The sequence below is a fragment of the Coenobita brevimanus genome, chromosome 23 (genome assembly GCF_032717465.1).
Source record: "Coenobita brevimanus isolate Jiangsu-jjx chromosome 23, ASM3271746v2, whole genome shotgun sequence".
NCBI classification, from domain to species: domain Eukaryota; kingdom Metazoa; phylum Arthropoda; class Malacostraca; order Decapoda; family Coenobitidae; genus Coenobita; species Coenobita brevimanus.
This window is the reverse complement of record NC_136976.1, coordinates 49,731,475-49,757,830: the sequence shown is the minus strand read 5'-3', so window position 1 is coordinate 49,757,830 and position 26,356 is coordinate 49,731,475. Positions and strand designations below refer to the sequence as shown.

The 26,356-nt window shown below is 42.7% G+C and overlaps 1 protein-coding gene across 1 annotated transcript in view; it reads left to right on the top strand.

Annotated features, from left to right (window-relative positions):
• Window positions 1-26,356, top strand: part of Marf1 (meiosis regulator and mRNA stability factor 1-like protein) — a 514,957-nt gene that overhangs the window by 215,586 nt on the left and 273,015 nt on the right. The window contains exons 8-9 of the mRNA XM_080267004.1: window positions 7,894-8,084; window positions 20,619-20,697. Of these exons, the coding sequence (XP_080123130.1) occupies window positions 7,894-8,084; window positions 20,619-20,697 (270 nt within the window). The remainder of the gene's footprint in view (window positions 1-7,893; window positions 8,085-20,618; window positions 20,698-26,356) is intronic.

Genomic DNA, 26,356 nt, shown 5'->3' with positions numbered 1-26,356 from the left:
AAGGAAAGAAAGGCAGAAGAGGGAGAGTGTAAAGTCACTCGTAGGGAGAAGAATGAGGAAAGAATGAAGGTAAGAAAGACAGAAGAGGATAAAAGGAAGAGAGGAATGGGCAGACACCTGAGAGCAGCACTACATCGAGTGAGTGCATGGTGAGTATTGTAGGGTATACAAGATTAATAGAGATGGGTAATGAAAGGTTTTATATTTGTATGATGTGAATGGAAAGATTGTTGAATGACTTTTTATGGTAGTGAAGCTAGTGAGTTATTTGATGTAGGTGTTGGAGTGAGAGAAGGTATGTGATGCCCTCATGGCTGTTGAACTTATTTGCGGATGAATTTATGTGCGGTGAATCCCCATTACAATGGACTGTGACGAGTGAATGCTTCTGGGGCTCAAAAAAAATTCCACGGCCAAATATGCCACTGGAAATTGGTTATATTGGTATACCGTCATCTTCTCTAGTGTTTATAATATAAGCTAATAAAAATATAAAAAAAACTGTTAAATTACACTGCAGAAATGCAGTGATAAAGTGTTCAGGAGTAAAACTTACCCTGATATAACTTCCCATCATCCTTGTGCAAAATTTTTCCAGCACCTCCCAAGAGTTAAGCATATGTCTAGATGCAGAATTTTATGAGCTTTCTTGTGGTGTCTTTGGAATTGAATACGACCAGTAGTAGTCGAATAAATCGCAAAAAAAAATTGAACACTCAGGAGTCAGTGTTACCACTCCGGAGGAGGGTAAGGAGTGAGGGGAGAGTCGGGAAGGTAAGGAGGAGGAATGGGAGGGAGAAGTGAGGTTATGGGCAGGATTCTCCCCCTTCTGTCAGCAGGTGGACAGGTGCATTTACCGTAAATCATTTACTTGTGGCTCGTGGTCTGTTAGATGCCAAGTGGCCATGTGGAAAAACGCCTCATGGTGACTGGGGGACTTTCGATGTTCGGTAGAGAGGCGGACGGCCACTGTCACCGAACATGTGTTTGTGGCTTGTGGTCTGTGTTCGATGGTGGTGGTGGTGGTCGGGAAAGACTTAGCCCTGTGACCATGTCACATTGAACATTCGTTTGGGATGCGTACGGACATTTGGACACTGTTTGCGGGTTACAATCATATTACTTGGGTGCTGGAGGTTCTTTGGGAGTGATCAGACAAGTGCACAGCTTTGACCATTCAGCACTATACAGGGGTGGATGGACATTTTAGCTCTGATTGTGGATAATGGACTTCTTCCTGCTCACGGCTCGAGCCCAGCGGCCACAATACTGAATGTTTTAAAACATCGGCCAGCTGGCCGAAGTTCTTGGGGACATATACATCTGGATAGTAGCAAGTAAATATGGATAATAGTTTAATAGAGCCAAGGTCCAGCATCTGTATAATGAACACGGCTGGATACTGAACGTCTGGATAAATGAGGGACTGCTGTACTATTTGGTTCACTACTATCCTCACTTTATTCTTTATGTGTGCATATTTTATTACTAAGTGGGAGTGATCAGACAAGTGCACAGCTTTGACCATTCAGTACTATACAGGGGTGGATGGACATTTTAACTCTGGTTGTGGGTAATGGACTTCTTCCTGCTCACGGCTCGAGCCCAGCGGCAGCATGTGATGTGGTGTGTGGAAGGAAGAGAAGACGGAGGGGGATGCAAGGAACAGCGTGGTGGACTGAAGAGGTGAAACAGTCTGTGGCACAAAAGAAGAAAGCATACAATGAATGGATGAGAAATAGGGGCGTGGAAGAAGCTGAGAGGCGGAAGAGAGAGTTGTATGTAGAAAGAAAGAGAGAGTAAGAAGAGAGTGGATGAGGAATTCGGAAGGAATTTGAGTGTAAAGTGGAGGGACTGTAAGAAAATGTTCTGGAGAGAGGCGAAAAGAGTAAGACAGGGTGGAAGTGAAGTTAGCAGGGGAGTGAAAGATAAAAATGGTAGATTACTAGTGGAGAAGGGAGAAAAAGTGAGCAGATGGAGAGAACACTTTAAGGAATTGTTGAACGTAAAGGATGGAAGTAATGCGAGTATAAATGGCTGGAGAATGGCTGGGAGAAGGAGGGAGGTGAGAAGACAGGAAGAAATCAGTAGGATAGAAGTTGTGGAAGCAATGAAGAAAGTTAAATCGGGGAAAGCTCCAGGAATTGATGGAGTGTGTGGTGAAATGCTGAAGCATGGGGGAGAGATAGTAGTAGAATGGATGTGGAAGATGTGCAGATTGGCCTGGGAGGAAGGTAGAGTCCCGGAGGATTGGAAGTCAGGTATAATTATTCCCTTGTACAAAGGAAAAGGGGAAAACGAAGTGTGTGGTAATCATAGGGGCATTTGTGTTCTTAGTGTAATAGGAAAAGTGTATGGTAGGATACTTATTGACAGAGTTAGAGAAGAACAGAGAAATTAGTTGGAGAAGAACAGGGAGGCTTTAGGAAGGGAAGAGGTTGTGTAGATCAGATATTCATTCTTAGATCATTAGTGGAAAAGTTTCTAAAGAGGCTTTAGGAAGGGAAGAGGTTGTGTAGATCAGATATTCATTCTTAGATCGCTAGTGGAAAAGTTTCTAGAGAAGGGAAAGAAGTTGTATGCGGCTTTCATGGATTTGGAGAAAGCATATGACAGGGTGGATAGACAAGGATTGTGGAAAGTGTTAAGAATATATGGAGTAGATGGGGAGTTGTTGAATGCTGTGAAGAGTATGTACGATGGTGCAAAGGCTGCAGTGCGTGTGGATGGTGAACTAAGTGAATTTTTCTCTTTGAAAGTTGGTTTGAAACAGGGATGTGTCATGTATCCATTGTTGTTCAATCTGTACATGGATGGGGTAATAAAAGAGGTACAAGGTAGGGTAGTGGATGTTGGAGTGGCCCTGGTGAGAGAGGATAGTGTTTGGAAACTCCCTGTACTGTTGTTTGCAGATGATACTGTGTTGTTGAGTGAAGACGAAGGGGAGCTGCAAGGCGTGGTGGATGAGTTTGAGAGAGTGTGTAAGAAACGGAATCTAAAGGTGAATGTAGGGAAGAGTAAAGTGATGGTCTTTGAGAGAAGTGAAGTCAGTGAATGTACAGCGAGGTTGGATGATGAGGAATTGGAAAATGTGAGTACGTTTAAGTACTTGGGTAGTGTGATGAGTAAGGATGGAGGTTTGGAGGGTGAAGTGCTTGAAAGGGTACAGCAGGGAAGAAAGGTTGCTGGTTCTTTGAAAGCAGTGATAAGAAACAGGGAAGTGAGCATGGAAGTGAAAAAGTTACTACATGACAGTATTGTGATACCAACTCTAACATACGGAAGTGAAGCTTGGACATTGTTGGAAGGACACAAGTCAAGAGTGAGAGCAGTGGAAATGAGTTATTTAAGAGGAGCATGTGGAGTCACATGGAGAGACAGACTGACGAATGAGGATATAAAGGAGCATTGTGGTGTTGATATGGATGTGATAGGAAGCATTATGAGGAACACACTGAGGTGGTTTGGCCATGTGGAGAGGATGGACGGTGAAATACTGACGAAGATAGTGTATGTGAGTGAGGTGGAGGGGGGAAGAGGGAGGGGGAGGCCGAGGATGAGATGGAGGGATGGGGTGGAGAGGTATATGTTAGGGGGGGGGTGTGAGTTGGGAGCAGGGCAGTGAAATGGCGGGGGACAGGGCGACTTGGAGGCGATTTGTTTGTGGTCACCCCAAACGGGATTGAGACATCTGGCAATAGATAGATAGATTTCTATATGTATCACTGTTAACATGTACAGAGTAATGCATTTAAGTGGGAGTATTAATTATGGGTTCAGACTGCTGTGTGTAGCATTGAGAGCATAGTTTGCCAGATTTGGATGTGCATTGTCAGTAACTCAGCTTGACAGTTGCCTTCGGGGATTTAGCTGAAAGTACCTCAGAATACCAGGAAGGTTTATCTTATATTGAACATTGGTTATGTATGTACCTTGATTTTGTGTAAAATTTGAGAAAACGGATTAGGGGTTGGCTGAATTAATTTGTTAAATTGAGCATCTCCTGTATCTTCTAATTTTTGACAATATTCAACTCAATCAAGTGGCATCATTAAACATGCTTGGGGCTTCATTCTCTCAGGTTTTATCTTGGAAAGATCATATTTCCTCTTGTAAAATCTGCTTCCAATTAGTTCTTGTTGGAGATATTTAAGAATGCATGGATGAGTGAAACTGTGCCAGCAGAGTGGAAAAAGGATGAGATTGTACCCCTGTACAAAAGTACAGGTGAGCGAAGTGAGTGCAAGAATTATCATTGCATAAGTTTATTGCGTGTGGTGGGGAAGGTACAGCATATGGAAGAATTATTATAAAGTAAGAGAGATATCAGAAGTCCTAATGATTGATGAACAGGGGGGCTTTAGAAGTGGCGGAGGGTGTGTAGATCAAATATTTTCAGTGAGGCAGATAGTAGAAAAGGCTTGTGAGAAGGACTATAAGTTGTTTATGGCATTTATGGATCTGGAAAAAGCATATGACAAAGTAGACAGAGAAGGATTGTGGAAGGTAATACACATTTACTGTTTTTTTTTTTTTTTTTTCCAACTCTGGGCAAAGGCTTCAGGGCCTATATCTTGGGGGCAGTAGCCTATCCCAAGGCCCAGTAGTCGTCCTACACCTCCACATGTCACCACTTCGGTGCTAACACCCACTGTCCATAGTGAAGACATGCTAGGGCTGTCTCATACAGGCCTGGTGTATTGGTATTAGCGGGGGTATTTTTACGACATGTTGGCGGGTCAACTGGTAGATCAGGAAAGTCTGCATTTTATGAAATTCAGATCCTTAAACTGTTCCCTGCCCCAGCCGGGATTCGAACCTGGGTCCATCAGGACTGCAGGCCGCCTCTCTACCGATCCAGCCACTGTAGATAGCAAGCTGCTAGATGCCATCAAAAGTTTTTATGATGGTAGTGAGGCATGTGTAAGGGTAAATGGGCATCCAAGTGAGTGGTTCATGATCAGTGTGGGCATGCGACAAGGTTGTGTGATGTCTCCGTGTTTCTTCAACATATATATATATACATTATATATATATATATATATATATATATATATATATACAGTATATATATATATATATATATATATACAGTATATATATATATATATATATATATATATATATATATATATATGGGGTGAAGAGAGAGGTAAAAACACAAGTAATGGAGAGGGGGATGGTGTTGGTGATGGATGGAATGTCTCAAATTTGATGGATGGTGATGATGCTGTGCTATAGGTACTTGCAAATACTGGACCAGAGCTTGGTAGACAAGTGCAAAGTTTTGTAGATGTCTGTGAGTGTCTTGCCTTGGGAGTAAATGTAGAAAAGAGTAAAGTAATGGTAATTGAGAGAAAAGGCGACTCCCTGTGTGATATTACAGTGAACGGAGAGAGACTGGAATTAAGAGTTCAAATACCTGGGTACAGTGATAGTGAAGAGAGGAAAATGTGTAAAGGAAGTGAAAACTAGAGTGACACAAGGAAGGAAAGTAGCTGGTGCTATGAAGGCCTTGAAAAGAAACAGGCTTAAGTGTTGCCGCTGTGCAAGGCTTACATGAGGGGTGTTAGTGCCAACTTATCATGCGGGTGTGAGACTATGCTGTGGGATGAAAATGAAAAGTCAGGAGTAAGAGCAATGGAGATGGGACTGTTGAGGAATGTATGTAGAGTACAGGGAGTGGACAGGATGCAGAATAATGTCATTCATGACAGATGTGGAGTGAGGAGGTCTGTGGAGACCAGAATCGAAGAGAGTGCACTGGGATGGTATGGTCATGTGGAGAGAATGGGATGACAATAGAGTGGTGAAAAAGGTATATCTGAGTGAATTTGAAGGAGGGAGGAGAGTTGGGCCAAGAAAATGGTGGAGGGATATGGTGGATGAGTGTTTGAGGAAGAGAGGTATGGAAGTTTGTGAGGCTAAGGGACTGACAAAGGATTGAGGTGGCTGGATGAATTTTGTGTGAAGAAGCTCATGACCAGGGATTTGGCACCCATTTTTAACGTGACAGAATTCGGATTGCCTCTATCAGATAGGTGTATGTCAAGCAACAGAATGTGGTAAAATTTCTTGGCTTATCTGATGGAACCAAGATTCCATGGGCTTGAATGGTGAGTGATTGGAGGTGTGGCTTATTGGATTGGGCAAACTTAGGCTGTCTGGACATTGCTACTCCTCACCCTGCCCTAGGGTGGGAAAGGAGGTCCGGATGATGACAATGACGATGATGATTCATTGATGGAACTATTTTGCGGGCATCTGGCATTTGGTTCATTCTTCCTTGCATAAAAGAAAAAAAAAAAAATTGGGTGCATCCTGAGAAATGGGAGGAAATTTATAGGGTTGGAAATGTCTTGGCTCTTGAGCATTTTCTTAACTCTCTAAAGTTGAGTTTTGTGTAGCCTTAGCAAATATAAGAATTCAATTTCTAACCAGTCTCTTCTTCCATCCAGTTTCTTATTTTCATAATGGATCATTTGCTTAGATAGATAGACAGATAAGCAGTGAGATGTTGAATAATTTTTTTATACTGTTTGCATAAAAATCAAGGGATTCAAGTACAATACAATCCCAGTTAACCGGGTGGCTTGGGGAATTTACCTTCCCGGTTACAGATTTTTCCCGTATTTCTGATTTTCAAGTCAAATCTATACAAAGGCTATCACAGCAGTAAATACAGTTCAGGTACTCACCAGTCACATTAGGGGTTACACTAAGAGATTCCGCCTGAAAAACTGCCTTGTAAACACACACCATGGTCATAACGCACGTGCGTGAAATGTCCAGCAATTTGCAGTACTGCAAATTGCACCAGTCCATTGTTTACCGAATTACTGTATTCATTATATGTACTGTACTCATAAAAATTGAAAAATAAAATAAAGAAATAAAAGCTTGAACATTTATTAGTGAACTGATGATGTGTTAAGACTGCACTGTAGAATTATCACGACACCTGTGCCCCCACGTGAGTTTTGTTTATGTTTCTGACCCCGACTGTTCTTCTTCCCCACCTGACCTCCATCACTCCACCCCTCACCCGCCACTCAGCTGTTTGCAGAAAATAAAATAAATGAGCAACGTTGGGTCTGGTTAGTACTTGGATGGGTGACCGCCTGGGAACACCAGATGCTGTTGGCATCCCTACGTGTCTAGTGGGGTTGGTGGAGGATTAGTGCCCCTCCTTGTAAAACAATTAACTCTAAGCCCTTGGCCACCCCATTTGGGATACACGGCGTCTGGCAATGGATGGATGGGATGTACGTATGAAATGCAGGCATATTATTTATTTATTTTTCTTCCAACAAAGTAAACTTTCATTCCTATTAACATTTATATTCAGCCATTAGTGTTTTATAATGTTCGCCTTTTTCAAGTCTGTCGCATATGTCCAGCTTCTGTTTCAAGGTAAGCACGATACGCTTACGTTTAGTTTGCGCTTTAGGCATTTTGGAGTGTACAAATTACCGTCTATCAGAGGAACACAATAGCAAGAGAGCTTGTTTATTGTCTGGTGGCAAAAAGCAGACTGGTGGTTTTTGGAGGGTGTGGAGGATGACTGAATTCAAGTAGGGGAAAGAGGGGGAGAGGAGGGGTGGTTAAGAGGATTTGCTAGGGATTTACTTTAGCCGGAAATGCCTTCACCTCGCTTTGTCTGACTTCACCCAGCCTCGCGTGACACGATCAAATGGCGGTTTGGCGGTCCATTGAAATTGGCGCACAGTTATAACTTACTGACATTTTTACCTGCCCTTGAATTTTCCCGTTTTTCTGAGTATTCCGTTTGTCTGGATACCGGATAGCTGGGATTGTACTGTACATGATATTCATGCAGATATTCTTTTTCTCTCTTTCTTTTTCTTTATTCTTTTTTTTTTTTTCTTGCAGCCCAAGAATATGGCGAAACAGTGGGTGCAGAACACTTAGCCAGTCTAATGTTGGCACAGTGAATGGAGGCATCAGAGACTTGTCTCAGAACTACAGTTTACACAATGGAGATAGCATATTAGACCCTACCAGTGGCCAGCCCCTGTATCTGGATAAAACTCCTGATCAGTTCAAAAAAGGACGCTCTCAAAGTAAGTGTTGAGAGACTTGGTTCCATCTGGAGTTAAGTGGATGATAGTTGGGAATGGGATAGTGTTTGAGATTTGATTCAGAATGGAGTTGATAACTTAAAAAAAAATACTTGATTACCTTGGATCAACAGGTATTGAGATTGAGCACCGGGTATATAGTTATGTAATATATAAAGGACTAAATGGAGGAAGTGGATGGCCTGTGGAAGATATTCACAGAAGAAAGCTGTGCAGCATGTGATTTACGCTCCAAACCAAAGTCCTCTACCCAGGGGCAACGCCTTAGCCCTTATCCAAAAAAGGGGTACCTGGCGTAAGACTCACTCTCTTATGTAAGGGGGTGCAAGGAATGGCATGGTGGAATGAAGAGGTCAAACACTCTAGTAGAGAGGAAAACATGTTAATTGGAAGGGAATTGGGGAATGTAGGATGTGGAGAGTCTGAAAAGAGCATTATATGTAGAGAAGAGGAGGTGGTGATACTAAGAGACAATAAGAAAAGTGGATGAGGAATTTGGATGAAAACACAGTGTAAAGTGGAGGGAATGTAAAACACTTTTGGAAGGTGAAGAAGGTAAGATGGTGTGATAAGTGCAGCAGTAAAGGAGTGAAAGATAAATATGAAAATATTGGTGCAGAAGGGAGAAAAAGTTAGCATATGGAGAAAACTATCTATTTAGTGACAGATCCCTTAATCCCGTAAGGGGTGGCCACAAACAAATCGCCTCCATGTTGCCCTGTCCCTCACTATTTCACTGCCCTGCTCCCAGCTCACACGCACCCCACTCCCTCATATACTTCTCCATTCCATCCCTCCATCTCATCCTTGTCCTCCCCCTCACTTTCCTCCTTCCACCTGACTCATCTACGTTCTCTTTGTCAGTCTCTCTCTCTACATCCTCTCCACATGGCCAAACCACCTCACTGTTTCTCCTAATGCGTCCTATCACATCCACATCACAATTCTCCTTCACATCTTCAGTTGTCAATCTGTTTCTCCATGTGACTTCACATGCATGTCTCAGATAACTGATTTCCACTGCCTTCACTCTTAACTTGTGTCCCTCCAACTAGGTCCAAGCTTCACTTTCATATGTTACAGTTGGTATCACAGTACCGTCATGCAGTAACTTTTTCACTTTCATGCTCACTTCCCTGTTTCTTATCACTGCTTTCAAGGAACCAGCAACCTTTCTTCTTCGTTGTACCCTTTCAAGCACTTCATCCGCTAAACTTCCATCCTTACTCATCACACTACCCAAGTACTTAAACACACATTTTCCATTTCCTCCTCATCCGACCTCACTGTACTTTCACTGATTTTATTTCTCTTGAAGACCCTAACTTTACTCTTCCCCATATTCACATTTAGCTTCTGTTTCTTACACACTCTCCCAGGCTCATTCACCAAGCCTTGCAGCTCCGCTTTGTCTTCACATAACAACGCAGTACCAGTACCATCTGCAAACAATAGTACTGTACAGGGAGTTTCCACACGCCGCCCTCTCTCATTAGGGCTGCTTGTATCTCTTTTATAACCTCATCCATATACAGATGACATAACACATCCTTGTTTCAATCCAACCTTCAGATTGAAAAATTCACTCAGTTTACTGTCCACACACACTGCAGCCGTAGCACCGTCATACATATTCTTCACGGCATTCAGCAACTTCCCATTTCCTCCATAAATTCCTAATACTTTCCACAATCCTTGTCTATCCACACTATCATATGCTTTCTCCAAATCCATGAAGGCCACATGCAACTTCTTTCCCTTCTCCTGCAACTTTTCCACCAAAGACCTAAGAATGAATATCTGATCTACACAACCTCTGCCCTTCCTAAAACCTCCCTAAAACCTCCCTGTTTTTCTCCAACTAATTCCTCTGTTATTTCCCTGACTCTGTCATAAGTATCCGAGCATATACTTTTCCTGTTACACAAAGAAGACAATTGCCCCTATGATTACCACATACTTCTTTTTCCCCTTTCCCATTCTGGAGGGGAATAATTATATCTGCCTTCCAATCCTCCGAGGCTTTACCTTCCTCCCAGGCCAATCTGCACAACTTCCACATTCATTCTACTACTATATCTCCCCCCATGCTTCAGCATTTCACCCCACTTTGACTTTCTTCATTGCTTCCTCAACTTCCATCCTACTGATTTCTGCCTTTCTTCTCACATCCCTCCCTATCCCAGACATTCCCCAGCCACTTATACTCGTGTTGCTTTCATTCTCCATGCCCAGCAATTCCTTAAAGTGTTCTCTCCATCGGCTCATTTTTTCTCCATTCTCAACTAGTAATCTACCATTTTTATCTTTCTCTACCTGACTAACTTCGTTAACACCCCGTCTAACTTTCTTTACCTCTTTCCAGAATATTTTCTTACATTCCCTCCACTTTACACTCAAATTCCTTCCAAATTTCTCCTCCACTCTTTTCTTACTCTCTCTCATGCTAATCTTTTCACCTCTCTCCTCCTCTTTACATATAACTCTCACTTCTGTCTCTAAGCTTCCTCAATATCCATGTTTCTCATCTACTTACTATGCTTTCTTCTTTTGTGCCACAGTCTGACTCACCTCTTCATTCCACCACGGTGTTCCTTGCACCCCTTTTCGTCTTCTCCTCACCCCACACACCACCTCACATGCCGACAGATTTCTTCTGTGGATATCTTGCACACACCTTCCACATCTACCATGTGCTCCAAATCATATTTACCCAATGGAGAAAATGCTTCAAATAATTGTTTAAAAAAGATATTGAAAGTAGCACAAGTATAAATGGTTGGAGAATGTCTGTGAGACGAGAGGCAAGTAGGGAGGAAAAGATCAGTAAGATGGAATTATTAAAAGCAATGAAGAAAGCCAAAATTTGGGGAAAGCCTCAGGAATTGGTGGAATGTGTGGTGAAATGTTGAAATATGAGGGAGAGTTCGTGAGAGAATGAAAGACGTGCAGGTTGGTCTGGGAGGAAGGTAGTCTTGCAGTAGAAAAGGAGAAAGTGGTGTGTATGGCACTTGTAAAGGTATTTGCCTTCTCAGTTTAATACAAAATATATACATTTGGATAATTATTGATGGAGTTAGGTAACAACTGAGGAAAAGGCAGGAGAAGAATAAGTAATTTTGGCAAAGGGAGAGGCTGTGTAGATCAGATGTTCATTATAAAAGGTGTAGTGAATAACTAGAGAAAGGAAAGGTGTTGTATACTGCCTTCATGAATGTGGGGGAAGTATATGACACTGGAGACTGGGAATGTGGAAACCATTAAAAATATAAGTATGTATATGTGGTAGATGGGATGTTGTTGATTGCTGTGAAGAGTGTGTATGAAGGCATTAGGACTGCAGTGCCTATGGATAATGAACTGAGTTTCTTTTTTATCTGAGTCCTGGATTGAAGCAGGGGTGTGTCATGTCACTGTGGTTGTTCAGTTTATATACCAATGGAGGTACAGGTCTGTTCATAAAGTATCTCACCTTAGACTCTTAAAAAATAAATATCCAACCTGTTGAGCTAGGACACTAATTCCTCTCAAAGTAGGCCCCTTCTGACTTGACACACGTAGACCAGCGTTTTTTCTATCGCCTGAAACATTTTTAAAAGTCTGTTCTCGGTATATCCTACAGTGCTTCATCGCATTCGCCATGATCTCTTCCTTGTCTCAACTCTGGAACCCTTCAGCAGAGTTTTGAGATTGGGGAATGATCAAAAGTCACACGGAACCATGTCTCATGAGTAGGGACCTTGCCAGTTCTTTGGGATGTTGTGCTCTGCCAAAAATTTTGGAATCAGTTGAGAAGAATGGGCAGGGGCATCGTCATGATGCAGCTTCCAGCTTGCTGCTTTCCAAAGGTCTGGTCTTTTCCACCAACTAAGCCACAAAGACGATGGATAACATCGAGGTAGTAATGTTTGTTGACAGTCTGACCTTCTGGTGCGTATTCGTGATATTACACCATAGTGGTAAAAAAAATAAAAAATTGCCAGCATGTAAGTACATTTTGCCTTGCTGTGGACCTCTCATGCTTTTTTTTGGCTGAGGGAACCCTGGATGCTTTTACTGGGATGACTCTGCTTTGGTATCTGGGTTGTACCTGCACACCTAAGTCTCATCTCCAATGATAACAGCCCTCAGCAGGTCTGAATCGTGATTTGCAGGCTCCAACATGTCTTGATTAACATTCATCCGGGAGAAGAGATCATGACGAATGCGACGAAGCACCTGCAGGAGATACCGGAAACCGATGTAGAAAAAATGTTTCAGGGAATGGAAAGAATGCTGGGCTGTGTGTGTCGAGTCAGAAGGGGCCTACATTGAGGGAGATTAATGTCCAAGCTCAACAGGTTAGCTGTTTAATTTTTTTTAACCTAAGGTCGGAAACTTTCAGAACAGACTTCGTATAAAAAAGGTACAGTACTAGGTAGGGTAGTAGATGTTGGAGTGTCTCCGATGAGTGAGGGTCGGATCTGGACACTAATATAATATTATTTGCTGACGATACTGTATTATCAAGTGAAGATAGGTGAGAGCTGCAAAAGTTTGGTGAATCAGTTTCAGAGTGTTTTTAAGAAATGCAGTATAAAAATAAATATTAGTAAGAGTAAAGCTATGGTCTTTGAGAGAAGTGAATTAACAATGAGGCTGGATAGTCAGGAAATGGAGAATGTGAGTGCATTCAAGTATTGCAGTAATGTAATGTGTAAGGATGGAAGTTTAGAGGATAAAATACTTGCAAGAGTACAGCAGAGCAGAAAGGTTGCTGGTTCACTGGAAGCAGTGGTAAGGAGTAGGGAAGTCAGCCAGGAAGTAAAAAACAATTAGTGCATGACAGTATTACGGTTCCCATGTAACATATGGAAATGAAGCATGGACTGTTTTAGAAAGACACAAGTCAAGAGTGAGGGTGATGGAAATTAATTATTTAAGGGGAGCATGTGGACATAAAAGGAGGAGAAAAGGGCAAGGGCAAAAGTACATAGTACATACAAAGAGGGAAGAAAGGTTGCAGGAGGATGAGAAAAAGGCAGAATGTAAGGGAGAAATGGAGATGCAATTGAGTAACTATGATTTGGAGCGGATTGGAGAGCTGGAAGGTGAGTGCAAGGTATTAGAAGAAGAAATCCGTTCAGCATGTGAGGTGGTGTATGGGGTGAAGAGATGATGAAAGGAGGTGCAAGAAACAGCATGGTGGAATGAGGTAGTGAGACAAGCTGTGGTGCAAAAGAAAGCAAATAGTGAGTGGATGGGAAGCAGAGGCATGGAGGAAGATGAGATGCAGAACAGAGAGTTACATGTAGAGAAGAGGATAGAGGCAAAAAGAGTAGTAAAAGAAAGCAAGTTGAGAGTGGATTAGGACTTTGGAAGGAATTTCAGTATAAAGTGCAGGGAATATAAGAAAATGTTTTGAAAGGAAATTAAGAAAGTAAGACAGGTGATAAAGAAGATAGTAGAGGAGTAAAACATAAAAATGGGAGATTGCTAGTGGAGAAAAGAGAAAAAGTAAGCAGATGGAGAGAAGACTTTAAGGACAAGCTGTGGCGCAAGAGAAGAAAGCAGATAGTGAGGGAATGGGAAGCAGAGACATAGAGGAAATTGACATGCAGAATAGAGAGTTACATGTAGAGAAGAGGATAGAGGTGAAAGGAGTAATAAAAGAGAGTAAGTAGAGAGTGGATGAGGACTTTGGATGAAATGTGAGTGTAAAGTGCGGGGAATGTAAGAAAAGGAAGTTAAGAGAGTTAGACAGGATGATAAAGAAGGTAATAGGGGAGTAAGAGATAAAAATGGCAGATTGCTAGTGGAGAAGGAAGAAAAAGTGGGCAGATGGAGAGAATGCTTTAAGGAGTTATAAAACAGAGAGAATGAAAGTAGCCAGTGGAAGTATAAATGGCTGGGGAATGGACAGGAGAAAGAGGGAGATGAGATGGGAAGAAGAGATCAGCAGGATGGAAGTAAGAAGCTGTGAAGAAAACCAAAATTGGGAATGCCCCAGGAATTGGTGTGTGGTGAAATGCTGAAGCACAGGAAAGAGATAACGTTAGAGTGGAAATGGAAGATGCCCACTATCCACTCAATTGATGTAATGCTGCTTTGGGTGTCTGCTCTTTCGTCTCTTCCTTCCTTCCTCTTCTGTCTTTGTTTCCTTCATTCTTTCCTCTTCCTTCTGCCTGCAGATGACTTTACACTCCCTATTCTGTCTGTCTTTCCTTCACTCTTTCCTCGTCTTTTTGCCTATAGGTGCCTCTGCACTGAGTGACAAGCCATATGGTGTCCTGTACACCAGGAAACCATTTATTATGCTGGGTGGTGGCCATATAACCAAATTATGGTGCCTGCTGGTTTAGTGGGTAATTAAGGTGCTTCAGTTGGATTGAGCCTGTGTAGGTTTATCTCCAAGGGGTGGTTAGGGTTTATTGCTCACGTAATGCCATTCAGGGATGAGTGAGGCTGGTCACTCTCCTCTTAAATGTTGGGACCAACTTACCTATTCCTGTGCTTCTATGCTCCCCATGGGGCAATGTAGGATTGGATAATGGCTATGGAAGAAGTATAGATGGCCCTGGGAGGAGGGATAGAATCTTGGAGGATTCAAAGTCAGGTATTGTTATTCCCCAGTACAAAGGAAAAGTGGAAAAAAAATGTGGTAATCATAGGCGCATTTGTCTTCTTAGTATAATAGGAAGAGTATGTGGTAGAATACCTATTGACAGTTAGGGGAATAACAGAGGAATTATTTGGAGCACAACAGGTAGGTTTCAGGAGGGGAAGAGGTTTTGTAGATCCTAAAATGTGTAGCGGAAAAGTTCCAAGAGAAGGGAAAGAAGTTGTATGTGGCCTTCATGGGTTTGGAGAAAGCATATGACACAGTGGATAGATGCAGAGTGTGGAAAATATAAAAGATATTTGGAGTAAATGAGAAGCTCTTGAATACTGTCAAGAGTATGTCTGAGGGTGTTAAGGCTGCAATGTGTGGGGCTGGTGAACTGAGCAAATTTTTCTTCCTGGGTGTTTGATTGAAACAGAGGCGTGTCAGTGTCAGTGATTATTGAATTTGTATATGATGGAGTTATAAAGGAAATACAGGGTATGGCATTGGATGTTGGAGTGACCTTAATGAGAGAAAGCAGCGTTTGGAAACTTCCTGTTCTGTCGTTTGTAGATGGTGCTTTATTTCTAATAGAATACGAAGAGGAACTGCAAGGCATTGTGAATTAGTTCAGGAGAGGATGTAGGAAATGGAATAGAGGGGTGAATGTAGAGATGAATAAAGTTGTGGTCTTTGAGATAAATGAAGTCACTGAATGCACAATGAGGCTGGATGGTGAGGAAATGGAAAATGTGTTTGCATTTAAGTACTTAGATATTGTGATGAGTACGGATGGAAGTTGAGAGGATGAAGCTCTTGAATGGGTACAACAGGGAAGAATGGTTTCTGGTTCATTGAAAGCAGTGATAAGAAATAGGGAGGTGAGCATGGAAGTAAAAAAGTTGCATGATAGTATTGTAATACTCACTCTGTCTTTTGGAAATGAAGCTTGGAGTCAAGAGTAAGAGTTGCAGAAATGAGTTTATTTGAGAAGAGCATGTGGAGCTACATGGAGAGGCAGGTCGTCAAATGAAAAAGTGAAGGAGCATTGTGATGTGGATGTAGATGTGATAGAATGCCCTAGGAGAAATGCATTGAGGTGGTTTGGCACTGTGGAAAGGATGGAGATTGAGATATTAATGAGGAGAGTGTATGTGAGTGAGGTGGAGGCGGGGAGAGGGAGAGGATGACCAAGGATGAAATGGAGGGATGGAGTGGAAAGGTATAGGAGAGAGGGAGATGTGAGTTTGGAAGCTGGGGGGAGGGCCTCCATAATTGCAGGGGACAGGACAGTATGGAGGTGATTTGTTTGTGGGCACTTCTTATGGGATTTGGGCATCTAGTTATAGATAGATAGGTAGGTGGAGAGACAAATAAGAAAGTAAAAGAGTGTTTTGGTACTGATGTCGATGTGATTGAAAAAGTTGTACTCTGAGAAGGCCTGACCATGTGGAGTGGATGGAGAATAATTGGTAGGAGAATGTGAATGTGTGAAGTGGCTGAGGAGTGGGGGAGGGGGAGGCCAAGGTTGAGATGAATGTAGAGAGATGTATGAGTGGGGTGTGTGTTGGAGAGAGTGCAGACATATGGCAGAGGACAGATGACATGGAGGCGATTTGTTTGTGGCCACCCCTTATGGGATTCAGGCATCTGGCAGTAGATAAATAAAAATGACTTTAGATATATAGTGAGGTGGTATACTGTATTTGGAAGTGGAAATTTAGATGAGATTCTACATTTAGTGTTTAGGAAAAAATCAGCTGTTTGTAATTAATATGTGTAGAAGTTAGCAATAACAGGCCTGGTTTATTTGAATTAATCATATCATTTTTGTGTCGTGAATTCCTAGCAACCAAAGCACTATACTCTTTTGACTTTAATACATGAAGAGTGCTAAGTTGTACTGTAATAGTAAATTAACACAAGGATATGTTTCTAGTCACAAAGAAGTGCTGTGGAATGGAATACAACCATGATATTGTCTTTTTCTGCCACTAAGCTATGTGGAAAAGCTGCAGAAGAATGAAAATCTTGACCATGTTAAAATTAATGGACTAAGCATCTGGTTGCTTGTCCCCAAGTGACATTATGTGAACAGGAAATTGCAGCCTCCCCTTGAATATAGACCATTATGAGCCACATAGGGTTAGACCATCAGGCATCCGTTTGATTGTGTGGTTACCATCAAACATTGCAAATGGTTTCCTGGGCTAGAAGAATCCATTTGGCTGGTCATAGAGTGTAGAATGACCAGAAGGTAGCACCTACCTGCTACATCCCATGCATCCCTGCACCACAATGGTGAGTGTGTTGCACCCGTCTGGCAGCAAACTCTCATCGCTTTTTTTGCCCAGATCTAATGCCAAAGTGAACCGTTACTCGCAGGCCTTCATGTATGCAACAGGTCAGCTCTGGAACTGCCTTTCTCTGTCCATATTTGCTACAGTCTATGACCTCCAGTCTTTTAAATGCAGTGTGTCCAGTTGTCTTGAAAGGATCTTGATTTTGGCTCTGTTATTTAGTTTGTATTTTTCCTGGGAGGGGAAAAATCTTGTGGGCTTCTGGCCTTTGATTCCTTCTTCTATTACAAATTTATATTTCATTGAGGGAACAGTCTTGTATGCTTCTGGTCTTTGATTCCTTCTTCCTTGCATTACATTTTTCTTTTTTGCAGTTATCCATTTTAATTTTGTTTTATAAAGGCTCCAAGATGCTGGCATACAGTATGTTGGCCTTGGTCACCTAATGGTGGCTGTTTATGCTTCTTGATTTCAGGCAGCCTCCATATTCAGTCCCTTATCCCAGAGGGCACACTCTGTGACCTCATCCCAGGTCATTTTCAGTCTACCTTTTGGAACCCAACCCCCAGCATTCACATTTCTCACATTCTGTACCCAATTGTCATCCCCCATCTCCTCCACATGCCCAAACCATCTTAATCAGCTTCTCCTCATCACAACACCAATACACTCCTGTCACGTTCTTCCTTTTAACTCTTCCATCGTAAACCTATGTCTCCCCCAGACCTTGTATTCAAAGACGAGCTGCACATCCACATAATTATTGTCGTTTCTGTACAATTGAGCCTGTGGATATCCTCTTCCACAGTGGTAGCTCCAGCCCCACCTCCAGCACATAACATGTTTCCCAAGTAATAAAACTCTTCCACATAATCCAGAAGCTCACCAGCAAGATCATTCCTATCATGCCTGATGACCTGCTCTCCTTGACACACCACACACATGAAATCAGCATTATCTTGCAGTCTGCCTCTGATACCACCACATCTCTTATGTGCCCACTTACCACAAACAATGCTCAAGATGGAATTACTTTCCACGCCATTGTCGCAAACCACACATGGCCACTCTCCCTCTTCTTTGACAGCACTACCACCATTCCTTATCATCACCATTGGTTTATCTGCATTTACTCTCAAGCCCTTGTGTCCCATACCAGTTTTCCACTTCCTAATTCTCTCCTCATCCTCCCTTTCATTTGCTGCAGTCAACACCAAATCATCGGCATTCTGCATCTTCCATGGGAGTCCATTTCTGAAGTCACATGGGAAGGCTTCAGGCACCATCATGAATAAGAGGCCTAAGACTGACCAGTGATGCACACCAACGTTCACAGAAAACTCCTCACTCAATACCCCATTGAGTCTTACCCGGGTGCAAGCACCCACATACATAGCCATAACCACTCCAACCAGCCACTTCTCAATCTCCACCTGTCTCATTGCCCATTTCACCACCTCCCCAGGGACTATGTCAGAGGTCTTCTCCAAGCAGAAACAAAGTACAGATGAGTTTTCTTTCCTATATATTTTTCCTGAAGCTGTCGAGCAGTGAATATGGCATCAGTGGTCCCTTTACTTGGCATAAACCAAAACTGCATCTCATCAATAATCACTTTTTCTCTGTTCATACCTTTTACAACTTTCCATTACCTTGATTATCTGGACCAAAAGTTTTATGCTTACATAATTCCTTCTTTCCTGGGCATCACCTTTTCCCTTGTACTGTACATATTTACAGTCACACTTCGGCCAGTCATCTGGGACAACACACTCACATATGATTGTATTTATCAAATCAGTAACTAATCCCACTCCTGTATCTCCCGAGGCCTTCAGCATTTCAGCAGTCATCCCAGACAGACCTGCCACCTTTCCCACCTGCATCTTTCGTATTGCCCTGCTCACAGTAGCAGCATCACTCAAAGGCCAAGGGCCAGACACTGGTTCCACTGACTCCAGACCTTCCCTGTTCTAGTCAAACTCCTCATTCTCATAAAAATTAATAAAAAGTAGATAGCCCTCTCTCCTGACTTCAGAAACGGACTCCCGTGGGAGATGTTGTATGCTGATGACTTGGTGTTGATTGCAGAGAATGAAAGGGAGGCAGAGGAAAGGTTTAGGAAGTGGAGAGATGGTATGGGGCACAAGGGCTTAAGGGTAAATGCAGATAAAACAAAAGTGATGATATCTAGGGTTGGAGGCGGTACTGTCAAAGACGAGGGAGAGTGGCCATGTGCAGTTTGCCACAAGGGCATGGGAAGTAATTCCATCTTGTGCAGAGTTTGTGATGAATGGGTGCACAAGAGATGTAGTGGCATCAGAGGTAGACTGCAAGATAATGCTGATTTTATGTGTGCAGCGTGTCGAGGAGAGCAGATGGAGATTGTCAGGTGTGAAAGGATTGAACTTGGTGAATCTCTTGAGTGTGTGGAAGAGTTTTGTTATCTGGGAGACATGTTGTGTGCTGGAGGTGGGGCTGGAGCTAGCTCTGTGGCTAGGGTGAGAATTGGTTGGAAGAAGTTCAGGGAGCTCTTTCCTCTCTTGACATTGAGAGGACTCTCCCTACGTACTAAGGGGTCTTTGCATGCAGCATGTGTTAGGAGTGTAATGCCGTATAGTAGTGAGACCTGGGCAGTGAAGGAGGAGGATATTCGCCGGCTCAGACGTACAGAAATGACAGTGATTAGGTGGATGTGTAATGTGTCCCTGCGTCCAAGGTCTGGAGGGGCTGGATTTACGATGGAAGAGTTGAGAGGTAGGTTGGGATGAGTATATTGGTGTTGTGATGAGGAGAGGTAGATTGAGATGGTTTGGGCATGTGGAGAGGATCGGGGATGATAATTGGGTGAGGAAGGTGAGAAGTGTTAATATTAGGGGTGGGGTTATTAGGGGTAGACCGAGAAAGACATGGGTCGAGGTCATGAAGTGTGACCTCAGGGTTAAGGGACTGAACATGGAGGCTGCAATAGATCAAGCAGCATGGAGAGCTGCCATTAGGTGACCAAGGCCGACACATGCAAGCATGTTGGAGCCTTTAAAAACGATAATAAGTTAGGTACACGCAAAAAATGTATAATTCAAATACAGGTACTTTCTTAAAACTTTTTTAAAGTTTACATTTAGAAAGCCCATCTTAAAACTTTTATCATGAAATCTTTGGTGTCCAAATCATTTTGCAGTTGTTGTGATCCCAGGCTCAGCTGGATGTGAAGCCAGTGGACTGCTGGCTGAAGTTGCCCCATGCCCACAGTCCACCATCCTTCTTTCAGTAGCTAGGGAGAAAACTGAAGGATGTTTGTATAGCTATGCAGCATAGGTGACCGGTTACATCAATGCCCCCACGTGATAGTCTCTCTCTCTCTCTCTCTCTCTCTCTATCTATCTATTACCATAAGTGTACAGCATAAATTAACAAAGCTTATTCTGCCATACTGCATATCAATTTGAGTTTACATTTTGCATTGTTCTTTCAGTTTTTATGGCTCTGGTGTACAGTACATTAATATTATATCACTTATCAAAGTCATATGTTTTGTGATAGTTACCTTAACTTAAGGGCAACCTCTGGGACAAAATTCATTTTTATTTCATGAACTTTTAGGCAGAAATACATTTTTATTCATATTTTCAGAGGTTCAGTTTAGGATGAGTTCGCCACCAAGCTTTTCAGCTCCTCTGAGAAACCAAGACCTCTACTCATTTGATATTAGGTAAGTATACCTGGTTTACCATAGCCAGCTGTTGGTGGTGGTATTGCTGAATTTTTTAGGACCAGTGAAGAGAACAGGAGAAAGTAACTGCAAACTTTTCTGAAAATATGGAAGCACATACACAGAGAGATCAGAGATGTAATTATAGATGTTGGAAAATATGAGGGATGAGAATAAATTTTTTCAGAATGGCTGTAAGTTAGGGACAGATGAAAGATGTTTAGAAAAATGATGATTGCAATGGTAAGACCAGAGCTGTGATTAATGTATTTGTGTTTAGTTGTGCATGTTGAAGGAGTGAGGTGCTCTTAGTAAAAGCAAAGAAGACTGAATACTTTTAAGAGTCCCCAGGGAGATGGTGAAGGGGGCAGTGAGAAAACTTGGGATCGAGGAGTGGCTGGTTAGGGTAGTTATGGCAATGTTTGTAGGTGCCCGCATACAGGTGAGAGTGAATGTAGATTTAAGTTGTTTTGGCAGGGGGGGACAGACGGATATGGAGGTGTTGGTGTGATGGTTGTGGAGAAATGGGTGGAATATGTTATGAATGTTTTGAGAGTAAGCGATAGGATATTGGTTGTGAAAATTCTGTTGGGTAGAAAGATAGCTGCGATTATATCGGCATATGCTCCACAGGCAGGATTGGATGAAGCAGAGAAAGATAGATTTTGGGATTATTGAATACGTGTAGTGGGTGGTATACGGGATGATGAGATAGTGATTTTGGGTGGGGACTTAAATGGTCATGTAGGTGAAGCAGCACAGGGTTATGAAGGAGTGCATGGGGGATGTGCATATGGTCTAAGGAATGCAGAAGGGGAAGATACTCTTTGGGGAGGCAACGGACATGATTGTGTGCAACACATATTTTAGGAAAAGAGACAGTAGGTTAATTGCATATGAGTCTGGGGGAAATAGCAGTCAGATAGATTATTTTCTGGTTAGGAGGGCCGATAGGAGGTTAGTGAGGGATATTAAAGTTACAAGAAGTGAGGAGTGTGTGCAGCAGCACAAACTATTGATTTGTGATATGGTGCTTAAAGAACAAGTGATGAAAAAGAGGACTTATGTACCTAGGAGGAAAATATGGAAGCTGAAAAACCAAGTAGTATGGGATGCCTTCTATAGCGAGTTGAGGAGAGTGGTGGCTGAACTGGGAGCTGTAGACAGAGGCGTTAATGAATAGTACAGAGCCCTCAAGAACGATTTCTTGAGAGTTAATGATGTAACATGCGGCTGGACAAGAGGACCACCGAGACATAAAGTAACATGGTGGTGGGATGAGGGTGTAGAAGCTGCAGTTAAGGAAAAAAGAAGGCTTTTCTGGGAATGGAAGAAGGGTGGTAGCAGAGGAATATTTGGCTGCTAAGCGTAGGGCTAGAAGAGAGGTATACAGGGCAGAGTCTGAGTCACAGAGACTATTACTTGATACCTAAATCATGGGGAAAGGAAAAATATGATATTTAGGGTGGCAGGTCAAGTGAAGAGGGATAATCGGGATAATATAGGTGAGCAGTGTGTGAAGAATGATGAAGGAAGGGTAGTGGTGAACAGTGAGGATATTAAAGATGCATGGAGAGAGCATTATAACCGGTTGTTGAATGAGGAGTTTGACTGGGACAAGGAAGGTTTGAAGCCAGCAGATCCAGTGTCTGGCCCTTGGCCTTTGATTGATACTGCTACTGTGAGTGAGGCAATAGGCAGGATGAGGGTGGGGAAGGCAGCAGGTGTGTCTGGGTTGACTGCCGAAATGTTGAAGGCCTCAGGTGATATAGGGGTGAGTTTAGTCACTGACCTGATAAATAGGATTATTTATGAGTGTGTTGTCCCAGATGATTGGCTGAAGAGTGTAATTGTAAATGTGTATAAATGGAAGGGTGATGCCCTGGAAAGAGGAAATTATAGAGGTATAAAGCTTTTAGATCAGATAATGAAGGTAATGGAGAGAGTTTTAGAAGGTATGATTAGAGAAAGAGTGAATATTGATGAGATGCAGTTTGGGTTTATGCCAGGTAGGGAGACCACTGATGCTATATTCATTGTTCTACAGCTTCAGGAAGAATATATTGGTAGGAGAAGGGATCTTTATTTTGTTTTTGTTGATTTAGAAAAGGCCTTTGCCAGAGTCTCTAGAGAGGTGGTGAAGTGGGCAATGAGAAAGCTTGGCTTGAAGGAGTGGGTGGTTAGGGTGGTTATGGCTATGTATGTGGGTGCTCACACCCAGGTAGGAGTGAATGGAGATTTGAGTGATGAGTTTTCCGTGAATGTTGGTGTGCATCAGGGGTCAGTCTTGAGTCCCATGTTGTTTATCATGGTACTTGAAGCCCTTTCACGTGACTTTAGAAACGGACTCCTGTGGGAGTAGTTGTATGCTGATGATTTGGTGTTGATTGCAGAGAACGAAAGGGAGGCGGAGGAAAGGTTTAGGAAGTGGAGAGATGGTATGGGGCACAAGGGTTTAAGGGTAAATGCAGATAAAACAAAAGTATGATATCTAGGGTTGGTGGCGGTACTGTCAAAGACAAGGGAGAATGGCCATGTGCAGTTTGCCACAAGGGCGTGGGAAGTAATTCCATCTTGTACGGTGTGTGTTATAAATGGGTGCATAAGAGATGTAATGGTATCAGAGGTAGACTGTGAGGTAATGCTGATTTTATGTGTACGACGTGTCGGGGTGAGCAGGTGGAGATTGTCAGACGTGAAAAGATTGAACTTGCTGGTGAATCTCTTGAGTGTGTGGAAGAGTTTTGTTATTTGGGAGACATGTTGTGTGCTGGAGGTGGGGCTGGAGCTAGCTCTGTGGCCAGGGTGTGAAGTGGTTGAAAGAATTTCAGGGAGCTCTTGCCTCTCCTGACATTGAGAGGACTCTTCCTACATGCTAAGGGGTCTTTGTGTGCAGCATGTGTTAGGAGTGTAATGCTGTTTGGTAGAGACCTGGGCAGTGAAGGAGGAAGATATTCGTTGGCTTAGACGTACAGAAATGACAATGATTAGGTGGATGTGCAGTGCATCCCTGTGTCCAAGGCCTGGAGGGGCTGGGTTTACGATGGAAGAGTTGAAAGGTAGGATAGGACTGGAAGGTATTGGTGTTGTAATGAGGGGAGGTAGATTGAGATGGTTTGGACATGTGGAGAGGATGGGGGATGATAATTGGGTGAGGAAGGTGAGAAGTGTTAATATTAGGGGTGGGGTTTTGAGGGGTAGACTGAGAAAGACATGGGACGAGGTCATTAAGTGTGACCTCAGGGTTAAGGGACTGAACAATGGATCATGCAGCGTGGAGAGCTACCATTAGGTGACCAAGGCTGACACGTGCAAGCATGTTGGAGCCTTTAAAAACGAAAACAAAAACGTTTTCTGTGAATGTTGGCATGTGCCAGGACTCTTTTTTTGAACCTCTTATTGTTTTTTATGGTGCTTGAAGCTGTTCTGCTTGATGTCAGAAATGGACTCCCATGGGAGATGTGTGCTGATTTCTTGGTGTTGATTGCAGAAAATGAAAGGGAGGCAGAGGAAAGATTTAGGAAATGGAGAGATGGGGGCATGAGGGTTTGGAAGCAAACACAGATAAAACAAAAGTGATGATGTAGAGGAAGTGTGGCCATTTGCAGTTTGCCAGAAGGGTGTGGGAAGTAACTCCATCTTATGCGTTGGTAATGATAATTGGGCGCATAAAGGATGAAGTGGTATTAGAGGTGGGCTGTGAGGTAATGCTGATTTCGTGTGAATGGCGTGTCAAGGAGAGTATGTTGAGATTGACATGCCTGAAGAATTGATCTTGCTAGAGAATCTCTTGAGTGTATGGAGGAGTTTTGTTATTTGGGGGACATGTTACATGCTGGAGGTGGGACCGGAGCTCACTCTGTGGCTAGAGTAAGGAATGGTTGGAGGAAGTTCATGGACCTGTTGCCTCTCCTATCATTGAGAAGACTCTCCCTGCATCCTAAAATATTCTTGTTTGCAGCATGTGTTAGGATTGTAATAATGTATGGTAGTGAGACGTGGACAATAAAGGAAGGAGGTATTCATAGGCTCAAACATACAGGAATGGCAGTGATTAGATGGATGTGTACTGTGTCCTTGAATGTGAGGCCTGGCAGGGGGGAGGATCACAATTGAAGAGTTGATAGGAAGAATGAGACTTCAGAAGTATTTGTTGTGATGAGGAGGGGTAGACTGAGATGGTTTGGGCGTGTCGAGAAGATGGAGGAGGATGACTGGTGGGTGTGGAAGTTTGAGATGAATTGTTTAGGATAGGGTTGCAAGAGGCAGACTGAAGACAATCTGGGATGAAGCCATAGTGTGTGACTTAAGGAATGGGGGACTGAATAGGGAGGCTGCCAAAGACTGAGTAGCATAGAGAGCAGCAGTTACATGACCAAGGGCAAAGCATGCAAACATGTTGAAGCCTTTATAAATGAAATAAAACAAAATTATATCCTACCTCTTCTCCTACCTTTTTTGCCTCCACTTCTTCCATAGCTCATTTAATTTAATCTGAGAAGAGAAGAGCATTAACCCACGGGCCCGTCACTTTCATGACACTTGTTACATAAGTACCATACCATTGTGCATCACTTTTGTGATTCGGGGATTTTTGAAATTGCCCAGGCCCATCAAGTGCAATCTTGTATCATCTGTTAGTACTGCCAGTGTGTAGCTATAGGCAGCGATCCCACTACCGTTAGTACTTGCATCCAGTGTTAACAATTTAGCAATTTTCCTTTGTTTGCCCTGCCTCCCCACCTCCCCTCCCTTACCCTCTCCCTTGCCAAGCTACAGCCTCACTGCTCAATGCAACTCCCGGCCGTTTTTTTCCATTCCCTCTTTCCATTGAAATGTGCCTTATGCCCTATTCTCTTACTAAAATATATATAAGAAAGGGAAAAGGTTAATTGATACTGCCATTGGCCATGAAGTAAGTAATTTATCACCTGGCAACACCCCACATGCACCTGGTCACTAATTTTCCGTGTTCATTTCCCATTGAAATGTCCCTTATGACCTATTCTCATAATGAAAAAATATATATAAAAAAAAGGGAAAAGGCCAAGTGATACTTCCATTGACCTAGAAGTAGCTAATTTATCGTGTATTGTCTAGATTTCCTGCCAATCATTTGAGAGGATATGAATTAGCAGTTGTCACCACAGACGTTGTCAACACTTGTCTGTCCATATAACCACGCTAGTTCATTGTTGTCTATCGAGGTGACTATGTCTGACCCACGCCGGTCCACTTCCGCCGCTTCTAAGCCCAGTGCAAAGTGCCCTCTGACCTCTACCCCTAGTGAACCTTGTTTGGGAAGGGGTAAAGGGCTAAGTGACTCTGCCGTGGCCTGGGAATTGGCTGAATCATCCATGATGATGATGAAGAGCGACTACGATCTTTCGGGTGACTCGTGTGATGGAGGAAATGGAGGCTAAATAATGTTCGTAATAACACTGAAAGTGAAAGCTTCGCTCTCTACACCAGTTTACTGAAAGTGACAGTGCATGAGATAGTGTAAATAGTAAAATAGAAATGTAAATAATAAGTAATATTAGAATATTAGTATAAATAATGTTAGTAAAAACACTGAAAGTGAAAGCTTTGCTCTCTATGCCAGTTTAGTGAAAGTGACAGTGAATGCTTGGAGTGAAAATAAAATACTAGTACAGAA